The 9,763-nt window shown below is 42.5% G+C and overlaps 1 protein-coding gene across 1 annotated transcript in view; it reads right to left on the reverse strand.

Annotated features, from left to right (window-relative positions):
- RFXAP (regulatory factor X associated protein) overlaps positions 1 to 7,259 on the reverse strand; it is a 21,866-nt gene extending 14,607 nt beyond the window's left edge. Inside the window, exons 1-3 of the mRNA XM_027116123.1 lie at positions 6,827 to 7,259; positions 6,728 to 6,782; positions 4,105 to 4,187 (exon numbers count right to left, since the gene is read on the reverse strand). Of these exons, the coding sequence (XP_026971924.1) occupies positions 4,105 to 4,187; positions 6,728 to 6,782; positions 6,827 to 7,259 (571 nt within the window). The remainder of the gene's footprint in view (positions 1 to 4,104; positions 4,188 to 6,727; positions 6,783 to 6,826) is intronic.
- Between the last annotated feature and the right edge of the window lie 2,504 nt (positions 7,260 to 9,763).

Consider the following 9,763-nt stretch of genomic DNA (forward strand, 5'->3'; position numbering starts at 1 on the left):
GTGGTATGCGGGCCTCTCACTGTTGTGGCCTCTCCCGTTGTGGAGCACAGGCTCCAGACGCGCAGGCTCAGCAGCCATGGCTCACGGGCCCAGCCGCTCCACGGCATGTGGGATCTTCCCAGACCGGGGCACGAACCCGTGTCCCCTGCATCGGCAGGCGGACTCTCAACCACTGCGCCACCAAGGAAGCCCGAGCCGAATCTTTAAAAGAAAAAAATTCCTTGGAGAACCATCTTATTTGGACAAGACATTCAAACTCTTCATTGACATTTGATAAATTATGGGTAATCTGTCATTGAAGGGATTACTTTTAAACATTCATTGATCTGTGGCCTCTTTCTCTAAGATTCTTGGTAATTAAGTATTGCTAATGAATAATGAAATGACTTCGTAAAAATATTTGGTGGTTCTTTTTTAAATTGGCTCTGAACTAACATTACTGACTCCCCATCTGTTAAATAAGTAATGATGTCGGAAAAGTTTTTTTTTTTCTTTTAAGTAATTTTGACGGTTTCAAGTATTGACAGTTCTTTTGTATTCATTGTCAGTCATTTTGAAAATGACATTTTTGCTACAATTTTTTCAGGCCTTGGAAACTTTACATATGCAAATTGTAAAGCTTGTTTATCATGAAGGATGCTTTCATCTACTCGTTTACATCATGCAGCTGATTTCAGTGTCTTTTGTAACCCTCTTAAAGCAGCATTGCAATGGAATAGAGGAAATGATTTAATATGATCTTTTCTTCCTCTTTGTAGTTATCTTTTATACAGCTAATATTAATTTTTCTTGAATATTGTGTGGCATGCCATATTTTGTGATCATTTACATTGTTCTGTAGAAAACAATGAGACCTGTCTCCTACTGCATAGAACATAGTCAAACGTTCCAGGGACAGTATTGCAGTTTTTAGTATTCTTTAAATATAGAAATATATATCTCTTCCAATCAACATGTTCCTTTGTAAAATGCTCGCTTAATCTTGATGTGTTTGTCGGCTTAATGAGAAAAAGCATGCTGGCAGAGTAGGCACATTCGTGACTGTTCATTTGTACAAAAAGCTGTAAAACCCAGCTTCTAATATTTAACTGAATACTTGTCCATATTTAAAATCTATATTTGACATTTTGAAAGAAGAGCTAAATGAGGAAATTTGTACATTTGCTTAGAATCACCATGATTCTATAGCTACAAACGCAGACCAATGCAGTTGTGTTGTTTTGGTGACTCAGATATCACCCATGTTGCTACCCTTGGTGACCTGGCTTTCTGTAATGGGAACAACTCTTGGTAAAATTCTGAACGAAAACCAATGCATTCTTTCCTCAGTATATATGGTAGTTACATTCCTGTGAGTTCAATATACATTAACACCATGAACTCATACTTTTGGTTATATATAAACCAGAATTTGAATCTCAACTCAGACAATTATTGATAAGTTTTTCACCTACATGGAAGCCCAGAAGAACATTCAGAAGTTGGACATGATGCCTACAGTTCCTTTTTGGTACTGGCCTGTCTGCATATTGCAGGCATCTCGCATCCCTGCCCTACACACTGAACATTTGTAGAGTTCCCCAAAGCTCCAATTTTATGACAACCAAAAATGCTCCTTGCATTTGCAAAATGCCTTCTAGGGGCCTACATCACATCGTCTGAGAACCACTCACTTAGAATTTAATAAGCACTGACAAAATATTAAGAAAAATAAAATGTTATAGGTGCTATGAATGCATGGGTAATTCTACCTGGAAGACTTAAGAGCTTCAGAGAAGAAGTGATAAGATACCTTAAGTTGAGCCATGCAAGATCTACATGGACTAACATAAAAGGGCATGACAGGCAGAAGAAACATATGATAAAGTTTATAAAGCTCAGAGGCCTACAGCTGGAAGGTACAACTGGCACCCAGGTTGCAGAGGTACCTGCATGGTATCAAGAAACCATTCAGGGGGCTTCCCTGGTGGCGCAGTGGTTGAGAGTCTGCCTGCCGTTGCAGGGGACGTGGGTTCGTGCCCCGGTCCGGGAGGATCCCACATGCTGTGGAGCGGCTGGGCCTGTGAGCCATGGCCACTGAGGCTGCGCGTCTGGAGCCTGTGCTTCGCAACGGGAGAGGCCACAACAGTGAGAGGCCCGTGTACCGCAAAAAAAAAAAAAAGAAACCATTCAGGGAAGTACACAGAAACCAGGTTTTGGAAAGGCTTGTCTTCCATGCTAAGGAGTTTGCATGCTGGGAAGTCCAAGATCAAGGTGCCAATAAGATAGATTTTCTTCTGAGGCCTTTTCTCTTGGCTTATAGGCGGCTGCCATCTCACTGTGTGCTTATATGGCCTCCTCTTTGTGCTAGTGGAGAGAGAGAGAGAGAGAGAGAGAGAGAGAGAGAGAGAGAGAGCGCACACAAGAGCACAAGCCTTTTCCTGTCTCTTCTTATAAGGATACTAATTCGTATTGGATCAAGTCCCCACCCACCCTTATGACCTCATTTAACCTTAATTACTTCCTTAGAGGCCCCATCTCTGAATATAGCCACATTGGAGGTTCAGGCTTCAACCTTTATATATAAATTTTGGAGGGACACAAATATTCAGCCTGTAACAGGCTGCCATGACAAAATACCATGGACTGGGTAGCTTAAACAATAAGCATTTATTTCCTCATCATTCTGGAGGCTGACAAGTCCAAGATCAAGGTATTGGCAGATTTGGTTTTTCCTGAGGCCTCTCTCCTTGCTTGCAAATGTCTGTCTTCTTGCTCTGTCTGGGCTTTTCTCTGTGCACATGGAGCTAGAAGGATCCCTGGTGTCTTTTCATCTTCTTATATGGATACCAGGACTATTGGATTAGGGACTCAGCCTTAGGACCTCATTTAGCCTTAATTACCTCTTTAAAGACCTCTCTAAATACAGTCACATTGGAGGTTAGGTCTTCAACGTGTAAATTGTAGGGAGACACAATTCAGTACATAACAGATTTTGGCAGGATAATTTTGAAATTTTTGATTTACTGTTTCTAATCTAGTAGCAACCAAATATATTCCCTTATCTAAAACCTTCTTTAATACCAGTTAGAACCTTAGTGTGTTTTTCTTTTCCTTTTATATCTAAAGGTCTTTGAGGTTTCATTTTAGTTTAATTTCTGTTTAATGTATTTCCTAAGATTTTAACCTTACTCCTAAGAAATATTCTTCCAGCTTAATCTGTCTCTTCCTTTCTTTTATTTTAATTTTCCCTCTGCTTATGTTCTGATATGAAGACTGACATGTTTTTCATTCCAGTTTTTCTGTGAGATTTTGAGCAATCATGTCCCCCTAGAGACAGTATTTTTAAATGATCAGCATTTTTATTTGTCGTTGGGTCAGCAATGATTTATTTCAGTTATTCCTCTAGTATAATCTAAGAAGATGACTTTTTTTTTCAATACAGATGCCCATTTGTTCTTATTGTAAATATACCATCCTTTTATGGTTGAGCCTATGATTTCAGTCTGAAATCAAAAGCCTTGGCTTGAACTCATGAAATGAACAAATTTGGGCCATCTTGAGTTTGCATAGTTGGGGGTGACTCAAGACTGTTGACAAGTCACATAAATTTAAGACTGATTCCTCTGGCTCTGAGTATAGAATAGAATTTGGGCAGTAAGATCTGGTACTACCTATCTGAGCTTAATGTTAACAATTTAAAGCTAGAATCTCATATGCTATTGCTCAGTGACCCATGTGGAACTTAACTATCTTTACCGACCTGGCTGAAAACCACAGGTAGACACAACATCCTAAATCAACTATACTTCAGTTAAAAAAAAAACAATTAAAATTTAAAAACCACAGCAGAAGCAGGAAAGTATGCTGCTGAAACTCTGCCTCTTTCAAGGCAAGACTTCACTGGGACTCAAAGGCTCTCTCCTGATGGTTAAATCCCTGTATCAGCCCTATCTTCAGGCATAGACCTACCTGGGCATGTATTGTTCAAGGTCATCTGCAGCTACCCACAGAGTAAATTCTACCTCAACCCAGGTTTGCTTGCTAAGGCCTGTGTGGCTAATGTTCTAGATCACCTGAAGTGGTCAGTGCCTGCAGCCCAGGCAATATAGAGAGAACCCTTGCCTGTATACAAAGCCAGCAGATCAAAATCTTTAGGCAGCCGAGGCTTAAACTCATTCACACTGGCTGAAGCAGCTAAGAGCCAACTTCATGAAAAATCAAGCACAAAGTATTAGCTGTGAAAAACTGAAAAGATTAAAAATTCCTTCATGGCCTGAGCTTGGTATAGTCCTCACAAAACTGAAATTATACCAATCAACTCCTCCAGCCTCCAGAAACCTCAATTTTCATATGTTTTAGTCTTGGTCTTCAAATTCATTCAGGTGTGTGGCAACAATGGAATTCCTGATGCCAAACCTCAGAACTGGATTGGGGCTTGTCCATCCTGAATAATCCCAGCACTCCCCTCGTCCCTTCCCTTCCCAGGGGCAAGGCCTCTCTCTACAGCAAGCTTATGTCAAGTCTAAGAGAGGCCCAGAGTGCATGTTCTCAGCAGGCAGGCACACCCAGGAGAGGGAGGAGGGAGGAACCATTGAGCTACAGCTCCCACATCTGCCACTAGCATTATTCACTCTTCCTCCCCCTCCATGAGTGAGAGGCCAGTGGTATCTGGGACCTGGAAAGAAACATGAAGAAAGAAAAGTAGACACCCCCCTCACCTCACCCACATGTGCACTCAGTTTAGGAGATTCTAAAAGTGTTTGTAGCTTTTTTTTATAGTATAATATACTAAGAGGAAATCTTTAAAGCCAGAATGAAAGGTTTGAACTTAATTTATCAGCTCTGGTGCATCCTCAGAGTTTTAAAACAGAAAAGTAAAAATAATCAATTTAATATGGGAATAGTGCATAGTCAGAAGGTGTGAAGAAACTGGCTAGGAGGCTAATGGAATTTTTAAGCAAGAAGAAAAGATTAAACTCATAGCAAGTAGGAATGAAAAGGAGGGGACTGATGTAAAAATTTCTTCACATGCAGACAATCTGATTGTGAGCAACAAAGGAAAGGTAGGGGGAAGAGTCATTGCTAGTTGATGAGGTCTGAAAGCTAGTTATGGGAGAATGGATGGCACCATTAGTAAGTGAGGAAGACAGGAAAGTGTTTTTTTCTTTTTTTTTTCCCCACATCTTTATTGGAGTATAATTGCTTCACAATGCTGTGTCAGTTCCTGCTGTACAACAAAGTGAATCAGCTATATGTATACATATATCCCCATATCCCCTCCCTCTTGAGCCTCACTCCCACCCTCCCTATCCCACCCCTCTAGGTGGACACAAAGCACGGAGCTGATCTTCCTGTGCTATGCAGCTGCTTCCCACTAGCTATCTATTTTATGGTTTCCTTTGCTGTGCAAAAGCTTTTAAGTTTCGTTAGGTCCCATTTGTTTATTTTTGTTTTCATTTCCATTACTCTAGGAGGTGGGTTGAAAAGGATCTTGCTGTGATTTAGGTCATAGAGTGGGGAAAATGGTTTTGACTGAGGATATGGGGCTGATGAGTTGTTTGGTTATTTTGTCATTTTAAGGTATTTTAGACACCTTACCAAAAAAGGATATACACAGCATAACAATAAAATAAGTATAGATGGTAAAAGTCAGGATCAGAGAAAAGAAAGCCACAAATGACAAGAGTCCATATTATTGCTATGAATGAGATTTAAATTTGGCTCTGAGCCAAATGACCAGTTCCCTCATTCTCATGAGTGGATAGCATAGAGCATATCAATTATTTCGAGGGGTAGGGAACACCGTTTTTCAGCATAAATTTTTTTTTTCACTATTCTGATACTTTGGCTCTCTTGGCTGGTCCCCAGAGTCAGTTACCAAAATCCACTGATCCTAAGTTGATTTCCTCTCTTGAGTCCTCATGTGCTCCTCCACCACTCAGAGCTGTTACTTAGGTTTGGGCCATTCCTGTTATACAGGGATCTCTGCAACTGTCTCCAATTAGTCTCCCTCCAATTCTGTCTCCACATTGCAGTGTCAAAGATCAACAAAACCAGACACTAGGTAAAGATGGATTTTATTGGAATAAAGGAGAGACCCCAGGGTATCCCGAGTTCAACTCTAATCTGTGCCTAGGTGACTGGGTGTTTTAAAGGGAGAGTGAGGGAGTAGGGAGAGGGAGTGAGTGGGGGCTGGAGCAGAGTCAGGGATGTGAAAAAATTACAAAAAGCAAGTAAGTGGTTCCTGTCTGGGTGATTAGGCCATGAGTGCCTGCTAACAAATTTACTGAAGTTAGTATACCCTCCCACAGAGGGTGGGAGACAGGCCCTGTCCTTAGGATTACATTTCAGAGGAACAGCTTAGAGGTCATTAAAGACACTCTTGGGCTATGGGAGGTACAGGCAGAATTTTCTGTAGGACATAAGAAGGATTTACAATTGAAGCTTTTAAAATAAATACTCTCAGAAAAAGGAGGTCAGGGGCCTCTCTCAGCTGTTGGCTGGAACAAAGGGTAAGTTCTTTTGGTAACCTGGAGCTTTTCCAGGCAAAAATTCATCACTGTTCCAAACATGCGACCTTAGGCTGCTGGAAGCCACACCAGTTTGGTGCACGGGTTTGCATGTTCTTAGCAGCCAGAGCCATCTTTCTAAAATCTAAATGGAATCTGTTACTCTCCTGTTCCAAACCTTTCATGTATTTCCCATTTTCATCTGGAAAATGGACACACTTCTCAGCATGACTTACAAGGCCCTTTGTGATCTGGCTTCCACTCCCCTCACCAGCCCAGGTCGCATCATCCCTGAGGGAGAGAACAGTTACAGTTTTTTGAGCGCTGACACCCACCCTCTTCCTGTTGAGTCTTGTGTTTCCTGAACCTCTTCTGGCTGGTGAGCTGTCTCTGTGGGACCATCACGGAAAGTCCTGTCTTCCTCCAGCCAGCAGCGGGCAGCTTCAACCGGGCTCTCTCTTTGGGGACCTCGAGTCCAGGGCACAAGGGCACAAGGGCAGACACCTGTTTAGGGCGCCTGCATCCCAGAGCAGTGCTCTGATACCAGTGCAGATGACCTTGGTGACCAGCCCCGAGCATTGCCTGTTTCTCTTTCTGAATCGGGCACTCCTGCCCTTTCACTGCTTCTATGAAATCCTGATATCCTTCCCATAAACTGCTGTTTACCTCAGCCAGAGTGGATGGGCTTCTGCTGTGGCCACCAGAAAACCCACCATTCTTCTGGCCAACTCCTGCTTTTCTTTCAGGCCTTGGTGTAGATGTTGGCATTTTTTTCCTTCATCGTGCAAGAGGCAATTTCATCTGCCTTTATTTCCATCATTTTTTTCTCCTACTTCCCGGGCTTTGTATCATTAATCAGAGGGGTGGATCCCTCTTACTTACTCATTCTCTAACCCTGTTTCCTTATTTTCAATAGTTTTGTTTTTATAATGAATTTTGCGATCATATTTCCAGCAGTTATTTATGCCTGAGTCCGTACTTAACTGATTTTGGTTTTCCTATTCTTTAGTTCTTAATTTTGAATCTCCTCAGTCAGCAGGGTATTCACAAGGTGTTTAATTTCTAGATCTTTGTCTTTGCATAAGAACACACTTGGGCTGGGAATAGAATTCTTAATTACATTTCCTCCCTCTAAATCTTTACAAATTTGCCGTTATCTTTAGGAACTCAGTGTTGCAGGGAAGTCTGGGGAAAGCATCTTAATTTTGATCCTTTTAAGGAAAGCTGCTTTTCCTGCTCTCTACTTGGATATTTATAGGATTTTTCATTTATATTTTTATTTTTTTTGATAAGGCATATCTAGGTATGGGCATTTAGAATTAATTTAGAATTTGCTTGGGCTATAATGAAGCAATTTTCCATATTGACTGTTTTTTGTTGTTGTTGTTAGCATTTAAAGTTTATACTATTCTATCTCCTGTATCAGTCAGGGTAGGACCAGAGAGGCAAAACCAGGGGGGTATTATTTCTTTTAGGGAATTGACTATACGGTAGCCAGGCTTCAAGGTAGCTCACCCAGTGATCGCTGGTATTTGTGCCTTTGTGTAGACCCCTCCCACAATGTATTAATCTTGGTCTGTATGACCAACAGAACATAACGGAAGTGATAATGTGTGACTTATGAGGCCATAAGGACATTGCTGCTTCTGCCTGTTCTCTTGGATCGCTCACTGGAGGAAGCTGGCCACTGTGTTTTGGGGACAATTGAGCAGGAGAGATGAGGGACTATCTCCCGCTAATAGCCAGCATCAGATTGCCGAGTGAGCCATTTTAAGAACAGATGCCCCCGCCACAGTTAAACCTTTAGATTGGGGATTGGCAGATTGACTCACGACGTCAACCAGCCTGCTGCCTATTTTTGTAAATAAAGTTCTGTTGGGGCACAGCTGCAAACATTTGTAAATGCATTGGCCATGGCTGCTTTTGCCCCTTCACAGCAGAGCTGAGAAGTTGCAACAGAGACTGTATGGCCCACAAAATCGACAGTATTTGTTATCTGGCCTTCAGAGAAAAAGTTTGCAGACCGCTGCTGGCATGTTTTTTTTTTTTTCATTAATTAATTAATTTATTTTTGGCTGTGTTGGGTCTTCATTCCTGCGCACGGGCTTTCTCTAGTTGCGGCGAGCGGGGGCTACTCTTCATTGTGGTGCACGGGCTTCTCATTGCAGTGGCTTCTCTTCTTGTGGAGCACCGGCACTAGGCATATGGGCTTCAGTAGTTGTGGAGCGCAGGCTCTAGAGCACGGGCTCAGTAGTTGTGGTGCACAGGCTTAGTTGCTACGTGGCATGTGGGATCTTCCGAGACCAGGGCTCGAACCCTGCATTGGCAGGTGGATTCTTAACCACTGTGCCACCAGGGAACTCCCTGATGCTGGCATCTTGACTGCAACCTCACAGGACAAAAGTACCCACTAAGCCACTCCCACAAAAACGGTGTGAAACAGTAAATATTTCTGTTGTTTTGAGGTAATTTGTTGTGCAGCTATAGGTAACAAACACATTGACCTTATATCATTGTGGGAGTTGATTAGAAAGTCTATGTGAGTCGGTATTGTTTCCGTGTCTGGTGCTGGGGCCTGACATGCTTGGGACAGATGGTTGGGAAAGGAAGACGGATGTGAACTGCAGCTTGCAAGGCTGAACTGAAGCACCGGGGAAGGACTAGAATGCACACTGGTCACTTAGCCTCCACCCGTGATGATGAGGCTGTCCTGTAGGAGGTGCTGGCGCCCTTTGTCCGGGAAGTAAACGTGTACCTGACTTGAAAGTTGGAGAAGCTAAGGAAGGATCCTGTAGGAGCTGAACAGTTGTGGGCCCCCCTACCGCCCTCATCAGCCGGGTGAGCTGATATGCCTGAGTGCCTTGTGCCCTGCCCTAAACTTTTGAGCATAAAAAGGTGGCCCCTATTTCACTTCTGCCTTGTGAATCTCTAGCAAAATGTCTCTCGTTGCCTATGCTAACACAGAACAAGGCATGAAAGTGAATCTAGGAAATAACAGCTCCAGCGTACCTATCCATTGTACTTTCTTATCCTCAAAGGGTCAAACACTTTTATTTAATTAGCATCATTATTAGGTGATGTATCTTTCCACCCTCTCCATTCCTAATTACAAGTGGTTTGAGAAATTGCTCTCAAGAGGTCTGACCCAGTCTGCAGATCGTTACAGGCTTCAGAAAACACACAGTCCCTCTACACAGTGGCTCTGGCATAACTATGTGAGGGCCTACTGTGTAGAGAGATTGAAATGTTTTCAATATTGCTAGGCTGTCTCT

Source organism: Aethalodelphis obliquidens, unplaced genomic scaffold (genome assembly GCF_003676395.1).
Source record: "Aethalodelphis obliquidens isolate GAN/ISIS:26980383/991018 unplaced genomic scaffold, ASM367639v1 scaffold16, whole genome shotgun sequence".
Lineage (NCBI taxonomy): Eukaryota > Metazoa > Chordata > Mammalia > Artiodactyla > Delphinidae > Aethalodelphis > Aethalodelphis obliquidens.